General features: G+C 41.1%; 2 protein-coding genes across 3 annotated transcripts in view; one reads left to right on the top strand and one right to left on the bottom strand.

Moving 5' to 3' along the window:
• Positions 1-16531, bottom strand: part of LOC132121680 (cadherin-12-like) — a 388852-nt gene that overhangs the window by 277340 nt on the left and 94981 nt on the right. The gene's annotated exons all lie outside the window — the stretch shown is intronic.
• pus7 (pseudouridine synthase 7) overlaps positions 15767-16531 on the top strand; it is a 26628-nt gene continuing 25863 nt past the window's right edge. Inside the window, exons 1-4 of one of the 2 annotated variants that reach the window (XM_059531343.1) lie at positions 15768-16008; positions 16118-16232; positions 16314-16444; positions 16522-16531. The exon at positions 16522-16531 is cut by the window's right edge and continues 75 nt beyond it. In XM_059531343.1, the coding sequence (XP_059387326.1) occupies positions 16128-16232; positions 16314-16444; positions 16522-16531 (246 nt within the window). In that variant the 5' untranslated portion in view covers positions 15768-16008; positions 16118-16127. Of the gene's footprint in view, positions 16009-16117; positions 16445-16521 lie in introns of both variants that reach the window. The other variant, XM_059531342.1, reaches the window with a different exon arrangement.

The raw sequence follows: 16531 nt of genomic DNA, 5'->3' as shown, positions 1-16531 counted from the left end.
ATAGGAATCTAATTCATACACCACATAACTGTATATAAGTAAAGGCAAGACATAGTAGAAACTTCTCTTTCTTACATTTCATGTTTCTAAAATAAAACCCAAGCTTTATTTCATTTTTTTTCTTTAAATGAGTTATGTGAGACTCAAAAGATAATTTATCATCGATAATGATGCCAAGATAATTATATTATTTTACTAACTTAATCACATTGCCTTGTGAAGTCTGGAGAGGAATGCACGCACACACGCTACACTATGGCCATTGCGCGCTTAAAATAGCATCTGATAACATGCACATTGCGCCATTGACTTTAGACCAGGTTTTTTTTGGTTAGTTGCGCAAACGTTTTATTGAACTGCAAGATAGCATCAGGGACTATTTGCGCCGGATCACGCCTTCTTTTTTGCGCCGACCCGCCCAGGGAGCGCAAGTTCAATCTGTAGTTTGACAACGTGCGTCTGTGGAGGGAAAAGTCTGCTTTTCACCGGTGCAAAATAGGAATGATACTTGTGTCAGTGTACAAAGTCAATTGCGCTGGGTGCAAGATAGGGCCCTATATGTTTAGAGGGTCACGTCTTGTTGTTCCTGTTGCATTGTGACGTGTTTTGGTGAATCTTGCCCATGAAGGTCATCAAGGAATAGTGCGTACGAAACAGCGCATTCGTGAACTTTACTGGTGGCCTGGTATTGACTGCTTGGTTAAGGAACAGATCAAGAATTGTGAAGTTTGCTTGTCTTCTGATAAGGTTACAACTGTTCGTGCTGCACCCTTACAACCTGTACCTTTTCCAATTATGCCATGGGAAAAAGTGGCTGTTGACATTGTTGGCCCATTTGAAACCGCTACCTGGGATTGTCGGTACATTATAACACTGATTGACTATCATAGTAAGTGGCCAGAAGTGGCATTCACTTCTTCAATCACAAGTAAAAATGTGATCAACTTCTTGACGTCAGTTTTCAGCAGATTTGAAAATCCTCATTACATTGTATCTGACAATGGATGTCGGTTCAAGTCAACACATACATACAGTCAGTTCACATTCAACACATACATACGTCAGTGTATCATCCAGCTGCAAATGGAGCTATTGAGGGATTCCATTGAGTGCTGAAGAGTTCTATTCAATCTGCTATTCTGTCTGGAAAGCCATGGAAATCAACAGTGACAGACTTTCTTCAAACTTACCGTGCTACTCCCCATGCTGTTACTGGACGTTCTCCTTCTGAGTTACTCTGTGGCAGAAAATTGCGTACTTGTCTAAATGTTCTCCCTCTTCCTATAACTTGTAAGGATCCTGCTGTAAGTCAGAAAGTGTCATTGTCTCAAAAGAAGATGAAAACATACACAGACCTCAAACGAAGAGCCTGTACTCCTGAGTTCAAACCTGGAGACTGGGTGCATATAAAAATTCCAGTTCTTGTTCCAAAAGGACATCCTAGATTCTCAAAGCCTTTGAAAATTGTGTATCAACTTGGTCCATGCACTTACCAGTTATCAGATGGAAAAAACTGGCATGCATCTCATCTTTCTCCAACTTGTGCACCTCTGGAAAATGCCATTGAGAGTGAACTGGAGTCCTTGTCCCTCCAGTCTGTTCCTTCCTCTACGGTGTTGCCTAAAAATGAACTTGTGAACTTGCCTAATCAAATTGTTTCTCCATCTGTTCCTGTAAGGTCTTCATCACGAGTGAAACATCCTCCTCGTTGATTGCATGATTATGTTACTTAGTACAAAAGACATTGATTATCTTGTGGTAAATGAGAAATTAATTCTAGTTCTAATATGTCTGGTTACAGAATGTAGAATATATTGTTAAACTAACTGAATTGGATGTAAATTTTGTATAGGTTTTGCCTATTGAACCAACTATGTAATTTGGGTGGAATTTACAGTTTTGAGTAAAGGGGGAATGTTGTGTTTATGTACTTGTCAGGAGATGGTGCTGTAGTCACATGTTGATACCTATAAAAGGTGTGGAGTAAGAATGGAAGTGGTTGCACCTGCTGCCTAATCATGTAAATGGCTGGCACTGTTGTATTGCTTGTGGGTTTGAATAAACCTTGAAGAAGTGAGAAACTGTCTTGTCTTCATGATTACTTGGACTTAGACATAACACATGTATTACTTCAATGTGTAAAATACAACAATGAGAGATATAACCTTTTTCAGTCAATGAAGAAAGTAAAAAAATGATTTTTCTTTGTCAGGTTTATTTGGGAAATCTGCTAACAAGATGTATGATGATTATTGCATTTATAAAAGATTGTGAATTAATTAAAATTATATATATTTTTAAAAATTATTTATTTATTATTTTATTATTATAATTATTATTATCATTGTTGTTGTTTTTGTTTGTTTTATATGCCCCCCTACTCCAGTTCAGTCGGTGGCGGAAGTCACTCCAGGATTTCGCGATTTTGCGATCGCTGAATTTATCGCAAAATCAAGCAAACTCAGCAATTTTCGCAAAAGATCGCAAATTTTCCTAATTGCCACAAATTTTCCGCATAATTTGGGCTTAGAAGCGTCCCGTGACATAACCGCAATGCGCATTCAGTCAAAGAAAGACCTTGCGTTCTCATCACGACCGATTTACAAGAGCTACACTGGATAAACAAACCGAAAGCAGAACGAATCCGCGCTAGTTCGGGCTGCGCAGACCGTTTATCTGCTCGAGCCAATAGTATGTTCATGCACAACTGGAGGCTGCAGTTTTAGTACCCCGTCTATAGGACCCCGGTTATAGGACCCTAGTTTTTGTGACAGCGCCACCTACCGAACTGGATGATATAGCAACGGTTGCAGTTTCAGGACCGCAGTTATAAGACCCAGGTGGTTTAGTTTTTACATACATAGTTTGAAAGACATTTAATCTCAGGAGTATTTTTATTATATTTTATAAAATTAGTTTTATATTCAAAATACATCAGAGGTAAAATTTAAACAATTTACACAAAACAAATTACAAATGTATATCAATCTTTAAACAACTGAAAAAGTGAAGTCTTAGTTTCTTGAATTATACTGTATATTGATAAACCTCCTTAAGTTTAACTAATTTGCTCGTTATCAGGTAAAATAAAGATGGAATCAGAATATGCAGTCACTAAATGATATAGCCAGATATTGTAATGGTTGTAGAGAGGCAAGACAAAACTCGAGAATGATTAAAGAATGAATTTATTGACATTATATATACATACATACATTTACATTCAAATATACATTTTTATATATATATAATTTGTGCAAGAACAAAAGCACCAAAACGACTCCCTTTTCCATCAGTTGCTGCACATGGCTGTAGGCTTCAACTCTGAGAGTCTGAGAGAGAGAGAGAGAGAGAGAGAGAGTGAGAGAAAGAGAGAGTGAGTGAGTGACTGAGAGAGAGAGAGTGAGAGAAAGAGAGAGATTGAGTGAGTGAGTGAGTGAGTGAGAGAGAGAGAGAGAGAGAGAATGAGAGAGTGAGTGAGTGACTGAGAGAGAGAGAGAGAGAGAGAGAGAGAGAGAGAAAGAATGAGTTAGTGAGTGAGTGAGTGAGTGAGAGAGAGAGAGTGAGTGAGTGACTGAGAGAGAGAGAGTGAGAGAAAGAGAGAGATTGAGTGAGTGAGTGAGTGAGTGAGTGAGTGACTGAGAGAGAGAGAGAGAATGAGAGAGTGAGTGAGTGACTGAGAGAGAGAGAGAATGAGTGAGTGAGTGAGTGAGTGAGTGAGAGAGAGAGAGTGACTGAGAGAGAGAGGGTGAGAGAAAGAGAGAGAGATTGAGTGAGTGAGTGAGTGAGTGAGTGACTGAGAGAGAGAGAGAGAGAGAGAGAGAATGAGAGAGTGAGTGAGTGACTGAGAGAGAGAGAGTGAGAGAAAGAGAGAGAGATTGAGTGAGTGAGTGAGTGAGTGACTGAGAGGGAGAGAGAGAGAGAGTGAGAGAGAGAGAGAGAGAGAGAGAGAATAGAGAGAGAGAGGGAGAGAGAGGGAGAGAGAGAGAGAGCGAGAGAGAGAGAGAGAGAGAGTGTGTGCGTGATGCATCTGAGAGAAGCCATGATCTGCATGAGCTCTTAGATTTTCTTCTTTGTTCGCTATTTTGAGAGAAGAAATAGACCGAAAATCTACAAAATCTAGAAGAATACCACATACAGAAGTGAAATATGTTGAAAAGAACTCTGAAAATATAGTATTTTCATTTTTTTAAACACAAATAATCAACGCAGAGGATCAGAAGATCAGACTTCTAGCAACAGGCCTGCTGGAAAATTGGAGGGAAAGTTTAAAACAGGAAAAGAACCACCTATCCTCAGAGGGAGAAGCAGTGAGTACAACTAAAATTGCACAGGAATCCTTTTTTTGGCTCTTTGCTTATTTTTTTTTTTTCAAATATAAGGGCATAAAATTGATCTTTTTATATTTTTATAAGCTAAAAATGCTAAAAAGCTAAAGCTATGGCTAGCCCACACTCTGACATTCCTCAATGTATCAATTTAACTGAGGCAGAGAGAATCAGCCAATCAGAGCAGCAGCTGCAATCAGCCCACTGCCATAAGCAAATGAGCTCCCCCCTCACCAGCATACAGTACCCCTCTGAGGTGAAATCCGACACCGCTAGGAAAACCTACAAGCAGAAACTTCTGACAAACAATCCAGAGACTCTGTTTGCAGATCTGTTCAAAACTGGAGAAGTCTGCAACCTCATTTTCTTCTCTGATCACCCCAGCGCCTGGCATAAAGCCATCATCAACCATTACCCCTCTGTAAAGAAAGAAGGCATCTGTAATGGCTGGAAAGTCAAAATCAGAGAACCGCATGACCCTGACAGCACAGTGATGACCGTGAACATCTACAAAAATGGTACAGTCATGATACAGGGGGACCTGAAAACATTCCAGGCGGACTACAGAACAATAGGTGAAATCGTGAAACATGAGAAAGCTGTACTATCTGAAAGCTGGTCATCTGAGCAGAATCCACCGATCAGCACCTCAGACCTCAGACCCACTCCTGCAGAAGCTGAGCACATCTCGCCCTCCCTGCTCAGAGCTATCCCTCTCCTACAGGAGCACTTCACCAAGCTAGAGATGGAGATGGTTGCAGCCTTCACAGCGCCCCCTGCCAGATTCCTCAACACAGCAGCCCTCGTCTCACAGCAGCCCAGCACCAGCCAGCACAGAGGAACCCGAAATAGCTCTACTCATCGATTCAAATGGCAAATTCATCGATGTAAAGAAACTGTTCCCCCAGCACAGAGCTGTTAAACTCTGGTGTCCCACCACTGACAAAGCCCTGGAGCTCCTGACAGAGTCCCAGCTAGGCCGGCCCAGCCACATCATCATCCACACGGGCACCAACGACCTGCGGAGCCAGCAGGACCGAGTGTCGAACTCCCTCAGAGCCGTCGTGGATAAAGCTAGAGAAACCTTCCCCAACTCCAAAATCATCCTGTCCACTTTACTTCAGAGGAAAGATTTCCACCCCAACACAATTAATAAAATAAACTCCAGAATCTCTAGACATTGTGTCCTCTTGCCCAACATCCACTTGGCCCACCATCCAGACCTGGACACTGATTGTCTATACGACCACGTCCACCTTTATAAGAACCTGGTACATATCCTCGCAAAGAGACTCAAAGATGTCACTCTATACAGGACCAACCAGACCAGCCCCAGGTGGAGCAGAACCAGCCCTAACCCAGCCAATCCATCGAGACACACTCCAGCAAACTACATCCCAGTCCACAGCTCATCTAGAGCCCCGACCGGACCTCCACCCAGAGGTCCACCGCCCGGAGCTCCAGCACCCAGACAGGACCCCTACAGACAGAGACCGCTCTACAACAGCCCCACAGCTCCAGCAGCTGAAGCCCGTCCACAGCAGAGCCCGGCCCAGCCAGGCAGACTGAGCTACGCCCAAGCTGTCAGCGGAGGAGCAGACCACCCTAACGCTGAACTCCACAACATCCAACACATGCTGAGTATCATCTGCTCTCACCTACTAACACACAGTGGACAGTGGTAAACAAAAAAAAAACTATTATTCTGTGGTATTAATGTACATTTAATATGGAATTGTTGATGTTTTGAGTTTCTACCACAACCTTAATCACATCTTTCATTCTTCTAATTTTAATCTGTAGTAATTTTGCATCATTTCTTTTTTCTCAAAATAGCAAACAAACCATACACATTAATTTAAAAGTTTACGATGAAATCACTTAGTTTTTCTACGTGGAATATTCAAGGTCTAAACTCCTCAGTCTTTGGCCTAAAAAGTAGACATTCTGATTTTATGAAAGAACTACAAGACCTAGATGTGATCATCTTACAGGAAACCTGGTGCAGAGGAGATGCGTTCACTAGCTGTCCCTCAGGATACAGAGAGATAATATTACCATCCGTCAAACTCTCATCAGTCACACAAGGGAGAGACTCGGGAGGGATGATAATATGGATTAAATCTGAACTGCCCATAGAACTAATAAAAAAAGAACAACATCACTTGTGGCTTAAAATACAAAAAGGAATGATATCAGCATCTAAGCCTGTTTTCCTTTGTGCAGTTTACATTCCACCCCTCGAGTCTCCGTATTTCCAAGAGGAAACTTTCCAGAACATAGAGAGAGAAATCAGCCATTTCCAGGCCCAGGGAAATGTGCTGCTTATGGGCGATCTAAACGCCAGAACAGGAGCAGAATTAGATTTCATCGAATCGCACGGTAGCAGATTCATCACAGGCAATAACCACTTATTCCCTTCTCACCCCAGCAGACAAAACTGTGATGAAACCGTGAACGCTCACGGACGGCAGCTGCTGCAGCTCTGCCGAGGACTGGCTCTGTACATCGTCAACGGGAGACTGCGAGGGGACTCGCTCGGCCGATACACCTACAGCTCAGCTCTGGGGAACAGCATTGTAGACTATACCATCACAGATCTCCAGCTTTCCTCTCTGAGAGCATTCACAGTCAAACCCCTCAAACCTTTCTCAGAACACAGCCAAATCATCCTCTATATAAAGCAATCTGAAACATCACCCCAACCAATTAGGACCCCATATCAAATGAGCAAAATAATGTCTTTCAAATGGACAGAAACCAGTGCCAGTAATTACAGCACTGCCGTCGAATCTTCAGAAATACAATCCCTCATACATTCGTTCCAAATACAGGAATACCCCAAAAACCAATTTGGCATCAATCAGGAAGTACAAGACCTAAACAACATATTCTACAAAACAGCACAAAAAAGTAATTTGGCAATTGTTAAACCAAAGAAAAAATATTTAGATACTGACAAATGGTTTGATTTGGACTGTAAGGCTCTGAGAAAAAACCTCAGAAACTTATCAAATCAAAAACACAGACAACCAGATAATCCGGACCTCCGCCTTCTTTACTGTGAGGCACTAAAACAGTATAAAGCCACACTCCGGCGGAAAAAAGCACAGTTTCTGCAAAGCCAGTTTGAAGAAATTGAAAAATCTATAAACTCACACAAATTTTGGGATAAATGGAAATTGCTATACAAACCAAATCAAGAAGTTCTGGCAATCCAAGATGGGGAGAAGTGGAAAAACCACTTCCAGGAATTATACACCCCAACTGAAATTCAAAATTCTAATCAAAATGAAATAATTAATAAACTAGACAATTTGGAAAGATCAATTAAAACAAACCAAAACCCTTTAGATTTCCCCATAACAATGAAAGAATTGGAAGAAAAATTAGGAGTCCTTGAGTCCAAGAAAGCCTGTGGTGTAGACCGCATCCTGAACGAGATGCTGAAACACACAGAGCAAAGCTTCAGACTGGCCATGCTCAAACTGTTCAATGATGTTCTGTGTGTAGGGTTCTTCCCTGAGATCTGGAACAAGGGCCTCATCAGCCCCATCCACAAGAGCGGAGACAAACTAGACCCCAACAACTACCGAGGCATCTGTGTGAACAGTAACCTGGGGAAGGTTCTCTGCAGCATCTTAAACGCCAGACTTTTACACTTCCTTATGAAGCACAATGCCTTGAGTAAATCCCAAATTGGCTTTCTTCCAAAATGTCGCACATCCGATCACATTTTTACATTACAAACACTAATTGACAAATATGTACATCAAAACAAAGAACACATTTTTGCTTGTTTCGTTGATTTCAAGAAAGCATTTGATTCAATCTGGCACGAAGGATTATACCTAAAGCTTATCGACAGTGGAGTAGGGGGGAAATTCTATGATTTGATCAAATCGATGTACACAGCCAGCCAATGCGCTGTCAAAATTGGAAACCAAAGAACCGAATTTTTCCCCCAGGGGCGCGGAGTGAGACAGGGATGCAGTTTAAGCCCCACCCTCTTCAACATTTACATCAACCAATTGGCCAATATGTTAGAACATGCTCCCTTTCAAGGTCTCACTCTCCACGACACAGAGATCAAGTGTCTACTCTACGCAGACGACCTGGTCCTCCTGTCGCCCACTAAACAAGGGCTTCAGGACGGCCTGGATCTGCTGGAGGATTACTGTCAGTCCTGGGCCCTGACCGTCAACCTCCAGAAGACTAGAGTCATGATGTTCCAGAAACGCTCCAGATCTCAGGGACCAACACACACATTCACACTCTCACACAGAACCATTGAGAGCACAAAAGCATACACCTACCTCGGCCTGAAAATAACTCCAACTGGTAACTTTACTTTGGCTGTGAATGAACTCAAAGAGAAAGCTCAGAGGGCTTTCTATGCCATAAAACGATCAATCAAAACTGACATCCCAAATCAAATTCTGGAAACACCTGAAAACAAGCGATCCCAACACGTACCATTATAAAGCCCTGAAACACCAAGAGCTGAGCGTAATGAGGAGTCCCCTGTGCCAGCTGGTGCTGAGTCTGACTGAGCTCTCTCCTGCAGAGATCAGCTCGCCTCAGCACACACACACACTCACACACATTCGGCCTGCACAAATTATCAACACAGAACAACACAAGTACATCACCCATTGGACAAACACCATTCAAAACCAACACAAACTGGAATGTTATTCGGCACTAAATCGAGAGTACACTGTTGCGAGCTACCTGAGCACAGTGAATGATGTGAAGCTCAGGAAAACCCTGACGATGTACAGACTCAGCGAGCACAGCCTGGCCATCGAGACGGGCCGGCGCAGACAGACCTGGCTCTCCCGGGAGGACAGACTCTGCTCGCACTGCATTCTGGGAGTGCCGGAGACCGAGCTGCACTTCCTCACAGAATGCCCCAAATACCAACACATCAGAGACCAATATTACCCCAAAATGAATAAGATATTTCCCCAATTTAACACCTGTAATCCAACCCAAAAACTTAGATTCATCCTTGGCGAAGAAGCCAAATGCTCCAATTTAGCAGCAAGATTTGTAGCATCTCTCCACATCCTGAGGGACGAGCAGAGCAGCAAACACCCAATGAACACACACACACACACTCACAGCCTAACACACCCAACCACACACAGCCTAACACACCCAATCACACACACACACACACACAGCCTAACACACCCAATCACACACACACACACACACACACACACTCACTCACAGCCTAACACACCCAATCACACACACACACACACACACACACACACTCACACTCACAGCCTAACACACCCAATCACACACACACACACACACACACACACACACACACACACACACACACACACTCACAGCCTAACACACCCAACCACACACAGCCTAACACACCCAATCACACACACACACACACACACACACACACACACAGCCTAACACACCCAATCACACACACACACACACACACACACACACACACTCACTCACAGCCTAACACACCCAATCACACACACACACACACACACACACACACACTCACTCACAGCCTAACACACCCAATCACACACACACACACTCACAGCCTAACACACCCAATCACACACACACACACACACACACACACACACACACACTCACACACACAGCCTAACACCCCATCAGACCTACACACATGTATATAATGTTAAATTCCAAGTTCAGTGTTAGTTTATTTGTTTTTGTGTTTTATGTACATGATTTCGGCATTATAATTCTTCTTATTTTATTTATTAATCTTATGATATTATGTTTTATTTTATTTTATTTAACTATTATTATAATGTTTGGTGTACTTAATGTTCAAAATCAATTTCTATGTTGTTTTTTGATGCTTTGGCAATACAAAATGTATTTTTTTGTCATGCCAATAAAGCTTTCTGAATTGAATTGAATTGAATGAGAGAGTGAGTGAGTGACTGAGAGAGAGAGAGTGAGTGAGTGACTGAGAGAGAGAGAGACTTATCCACTTTTATTTTTCTATCATATTATACAATGATCTTCACATTTCCATAATTCATAACAATACTTAATAACAATGAGTAATAAATAACATTTTAAATTCACTATTAAATCCTTCAAATTTCAGGAGTACCACTGAAACACTAATTCATCATCATCATTCACAAAAATAAAATCTGGATTTATACACCACTTTTTTCTAAAAATTAAAATATCATTGTTCATTTGATAAAATTCATACTCTATTTTAACTCTGGACTCTACCAAAGCTTTAAACAATCCTACTACATTAATTCTTTTGTCTTCATTTTCAATTTGATATGCTTTCCAAATGGTTAACTTCGCTTGACCAATTAAAAAATTGGAAAAGGTGCAGGACTCACTTTGAGACTTCATATATTTAACCCCAAAAATAAATACCGTTTTTGAAAAATTCCAACCAAAACCTCTAAATAAATTTTCTAAGAGATTCAAAAGAGGTACAATTCTATAACACTCAGAAAAAACGTGAAAAACAGTATCTGATACATTACAAAATTTGCAAACTGAAGATGTACTAAAGTTGCACTTAAACAAAAATGTTTTTGTTGCTAGAGCACAGTGCAAGATACGCCACTGTAAATCTCCTGATCGTTTGGGCAATGGACTTTTATAAAACAAACGCCATGAAGGTAATTGAACGTCAGGGACAGATAAATAACTCCTCCATTTTGTATCCGTCTTATTTTTAAGTTGTTCACGAAATCTTGACTTCACACAAGCTATATACAAAAGTCGCTTACTGCTTTCTGAAAAAGACATATGTTGAAGTTCTTTTAAGGAAAGAAGTTGTTTCTTATCTTCATTATCCTGACAATTATATGGTGTTACAAATAATTCAGGAAAAAACCTTTGATTTTAACCATTAACAAAAAAAATCTTGAAGAAACTTGTTAAATGATATAGGAAATGATGATTTTAACTTGCTTAAAACATTCTTCACTATCCTTTCTGACTTCTTACCCATTTGTTTAGTTATTTCTTGTACTGAAAACCATGTACTATGTTCTGTGTCAACTAAATCTGCCACTTTTAAAACCCCCGATGAAATAAAAGTGTTAATTTCAACATTTGGCAAGTTAGACGGATGACATAGCCATGAGTTATGAAATAGTGGTTCTTCAACTCCAAAATGGCTCTCTCTTTCCATTTTAAAAATACTCCATGCTCTTAATACAGACTGGTAGAATCCATTTATACCCAAACCTTTGATTGCATCGTTAGAAATAAGGAATAAATGTCTATCAAGTCCCATTTTACTAACTGCTCGTAATACTGCTAACCCATACATAATCCATGGTTGTGGATCAGTGTTATACAGCAGTTTTTGAGCTGATTGTAATCTCATAGCTCTCCATTTAGCGGTTAGATCAATGAGACCCTGACCACCCTCAAACACAGGTGAATTTAGAATCCCTGGATGAACCCAATGATGGCCTCCCCAGAAGAAATTCACAAAATGTTTCTGGAGTAGCTGTAAAAGTCCAGCTGGAGGGTCTAAAACAGTCAGTCGATGCCACAACATTGAAGCAGCTAAGTTGTTTATCACTAAAACTCTTCCTCTACATGATAACTGTGGCTGAATCCAGTTCCATCTCTTCAATCGTCCTAAAATCTTTTCAACCGCTCCATCCCAATTCCTTGTCATATACTGCTGAGAGACAAAAAAGATTCCAAGGATCTTCAATCCCTCTGTGTTCCAGTGGCACTGTTGTGGGAGGTGAGGTGGAACTTCTTCCCGCCACTGGCCACAAAGTAATGCTTCCGTTTTGTTCCAATTTACCTTCGCTGAAGATGCTTTCTAAAACCAGTCTAGACACTTCCTCAACTGAAAAATGTCTTCTTGAGATCTTATTATGACTGTAACATCATCAAAGTCAAAGTCACCTTTATTTATATAGCGCTTTAAACAAAATACATTGCGTCAAAGCAACTGAACAGCATTCATTAGGAAAACAGTGTCAATAATGCAAAATGATAGTTAAAGGCAGTTCATCATTGAATTCAGTGATGTCATCTCTGTTCAGTTAAATAGTGTCTGTGCATTTATTTGCAATCAAGTCAACGATATCGCTGTAGATGAAGTGTCCCCAACTAAGCAAGCCAGAGTCGACAGCGGCAAGGAACCGAAACTCCATCGGTGACAGAATGGAGAAAGAAACCTTGGGAGAAACCAGGCTCAGTTGGGGGGCCAGTTCTCCTCTGACCAGACAAAACCAGTAGTTCAATTCCAGGCTGCAGCAAAGTCAGATTGTGCAGAAGAATCATCTGTTTCCTGTGGTCTTGTCCTGGTGCTCCTTTGAGACAAGGTCTTTACAGGGGATCTGTATCTGGGGCTCTAGTTGTCCTGGTCTCCGCTGTCTTTCAGGGATGTAGAGGTCCTTTCTAGGTGCTGATCCACCATCTGGTCTGGATACGTACTGGATCCGGGTGACTGCAGTGACCCTCTGATCTGGACACAGACTGGATCTGGTGGCTACGGTGACCTCGGAATAAGAGAGAAACAGACAAATATTAGCGTAGATGCCATTCTTCTAATGATGTAGCAAGTACATAGGGTGTTATGGGAAGTGTTTCCGGTTCCGGTTTACCTAATTAATGCAGCCTAAAAATCCTTTAACGGATTTGGATAATAAAAGCATATTAGTATGTTATGTGTAAGCCAGGTTAAAGAGATGGGTCTTTAATCTAGATTTAAACTGCAAGAGTGTGTCTGCCTCCCGAACAATGTTAGGTAGGTTATTCCAGAGTTTGGGCGCCAAATAGGAAAAGGATCTGCCGCCTGCAGTTGATTTTGATATTCTAGGTATTATCAAATTGCCTGAGTTTTGAGAACGTAGCGAACGTAGAGGATTATAATGTAAAAGAAGCTCATTCAAATACTGAGGTGCTAAACCATTCAGGGCTTTATAAGTAATAAGCAATATTTTAAAATCTATGCGATGCTTGATAGGGAGCCAGTGCAGTGTTGACAGGACTGGGCTAATATGGTCATACTTCCTGGTTCTAGTAAGAACTCTTGCTGCTGCATTTTGGACTAGCTGTAGTTTGTTTACTAAGCGTGCAGAACAACCACCCAATAAAGCATTACAATAATCTAACCTTGAGGTCATAAATGCATGGATTAACATTTCTGCATTTGACATTGAGAGCATAGGCCGTAATTTAGATATATTTTTGAGATGGAAAAATGCAGTTTTACAAATGCTAGAAACGTGGCTTTCTAAGGAAAGATTGCGATCAAATAGCACACCTAGGTTCCTAACTGATGACGAAGAATTGACAGAGCAACCATCAAGTCTTAGACAGTGTTCTAGGTTATTACATGCAGAGTTTTTAGGTCCTATAATTAACAACTCTGTTTTTTTAGAATTTAGCAGTAAGAAATTACTCGTCATCCAGTTTTTTATATCGACTATGCAATCCATTAGTTTTTCAAATTGGTGTGTTTCACCGGGCTGCGAAGAAATATAGAGCTGAGTATCATCAGCATAACAGTGAAAGCTAACACCATGTTTCCTGATGATATCTCCCAAGGGTAACATATAAAGCGTGAAGAGTAGCGGCCCTAGTACTGAGCCTTGAGGTACTCCATACTGCACTTGTGATCGATATGATACATCTTCATTCACTGCTACGAACTGATGGCGGTCATATAAGATTTAAACCATGCTAATGCACTTCCACTGATGCCAACAAAGTATTCAAGTCTATGCAAAAGAATGTTGTGGTCAATTGTGTCAAACGCAGCACTAAGATCCAATAAAACTAATAGAGAGATACACCCACGATCAGATGATAAGAGCAGATCATTTGTAACTCTAAGGAGAGCAGTCTCAGTACTATGATACGGTCTAAATCCTGACTGGAAATCCTCACATATACCATTTTTCTCTAAGAAGGAATATAATTGTGAGGATACCACCTTTTCTAGTATCTTGGACAGAAAAGGGAGATTCGAGATTGGTCTATAATTAACTAGTTCTTTGGGGTCAAGCTGTGGTTTTTTGATGAGAGGCTTAATAACAGCCTGTTTGAAGGTTTTGGGGACATATCCTAATGACAATGAGGAATTAATAATAGTCAGAAGAGGATCTATGAATTCTGGAAGCACCTCTTTTAGGAGCTTAGATGGTATAGGGTCTAACATACATGTTGTTGGTTTAGATGATTTAACAAGTTAATACAATTCTTCCTCTCCTATGGTAGAGAATGAGTGGAACTGTTCCTCAGGGGGTCTATGGTGCACTGTCTGATGTGATACTGTAGCTGACGGCTGAATGGTTGCAATTTTATCTCTAATAGTATTGATTTTAGAAGTAAAGTAGTTCATAAAGTCATTACTGCTGTGGTGTTGGGAAATGTCAACACTTGTTGAGGCTTTATTTTTCGTTAATTTAGCCACTGTATTGAATAAATACCTGGGGTTATGTTTGTTTTCTTCTAAAAGAGAAGAAAAGTAATCGGATCTAGCAGTTTTTAATGCTTTTCTGTAGGATATGTTACTTTCCCGCCAAGCAATACGAAATACCTCTAGTTTTGTTTTCCTCCAGCTGCGCTCCATTTTTCGGGCTGCTCTCTTTAGGGTGCGAGTATGCTCATTATACCATGGTGTCAAACTGTTTTCCTTAACCTTCCTTAAGCGTAAAGGAGCAACTTTATTTAAAGTGCTAGAAAAGAGAGAGTCCATAGTTTCTGTTACATCATCAAGTTGTTCTGAGGTTTTGGATATGCTAAGGAATTTGGATACATCAGGAAGATAACTTAAAAAGCAGTCTTTTGTGGTAGAAGTGATGGTTCTTCCATACTTGTAACAAGAAGTAGAATTTACAATTTTGGCTATATGAAGTTTGCACAGAACTAAATAATGATCTGAGATATCATCACTTGGCTGAATAATTTCAACACCATCAACATCAATTCCATGTGACAATATTAAATCTAGAGTATGATTTCGACAATGAGTAGGTCCTGAAACGTGTTGTCTAACACCAATAGAGTTCAGAATGTCTATAAATGCTGATCCCAATGCATCGTTTTCATTATCAACATGGATATTAAAATCACCAACTATTAAAACTTTATCCAAGTCAGAAAAGTCATGTGGTATATATTTTACTGCAAAACAATAAGAAATGCCGCAAATATCATCGCAAATTTTGAAAAAAGTCAAAGCAAAATCAGTCATTTTGATGGCAAAAATCACAAAGAAAAAAAACTCGTGAAATCCTGGAGCGACTTGGCAATGCTGGTTTGATAATCGCCAATAAAAAAAGACAAGAAAAAAAAAGAAAAGAAAAAGAAGATCCCTAACTATGATTGACAAGGGTGTAAACCAATGACATACGCGAGGGCGGGGCTTTGTGTTGGATTCGTTTCCGGGGAATGTGAGCATCAGAGGAAGCACGTGTGTGGATGTTTTGCGGTGCGGCTCGTGTCGTGTGCGCGCGGTAAGATCAGTCCCGAGAGTTTCGTGCTTTAGTTAACGTTAAAGATTTAGTTAACGTTTGTTCGTGTCGACATCTGCTTACTGTGCTTTCAGATCTGTGCTGTTTTGTTCTCATTCCGTTTTTAAGCGCATTTTCAGCCTTAAAAGGTCCGACTTTACTGACACTCACACCCCATCCGACACGTGAGTATATGTTTAATATAAATCCTGCTGTGTTTAGGTTTCACCGTGAATATATAGATCCAGTGTGTACACTGTAATAACCCAGATTAAGAGTGCTGTGTGAATGTAGACTGGTTCAGATGGAGGAGGCCGAGGCCAGTCCGCTCTCAGTGACCGGAGAGAAGCGCTCCCTCCCTGAAGAGGATCCGGGTCACGCCGCCAAGAGGCTCCGAGTGGAGCAGGAGGAAGAGGTGGAGGAGAGCCGAGGAGGAGATGAGGAAGAGGAGGAGGAGAGCCGAGGAGGAGAGGAGGAAGAGGAGCAGGAGAGCCGAGGAGGAGATGAAGAGGAGGAGGAGAGCTTCGCTGACATGATGAAGCACGGCCTCAGTGAGCCGGATGTGGGCATTCTCAAGTTCATCAGCGAACACAAAGGCTTCTCGGGCATCCTGAAGGAGAGGTGTGTGTGTGTGTGTGTGTGTGTGTGTGTGTGTGAGAGACAGGAGCGTCAGTGACATGCGTCCTTCTCTCATTCAGGTATTCAGAC

This window comes from Carassius carassius, chromosome 39, assembly GCF_963082965.1.
Source record: "Carassius carassius chromosome 39, fCarCar2.1, whole genome shotgun sequence".
Lineage (NCBI taxonomy): Eukaryota > Metazoa > Chordata > Actinopteri > Cypriniformes > Cyprinidae > Carassius > Carassius carassius.
This window is presented reverse-complemented; position numbering and strand designations above follow the sequence as displayed.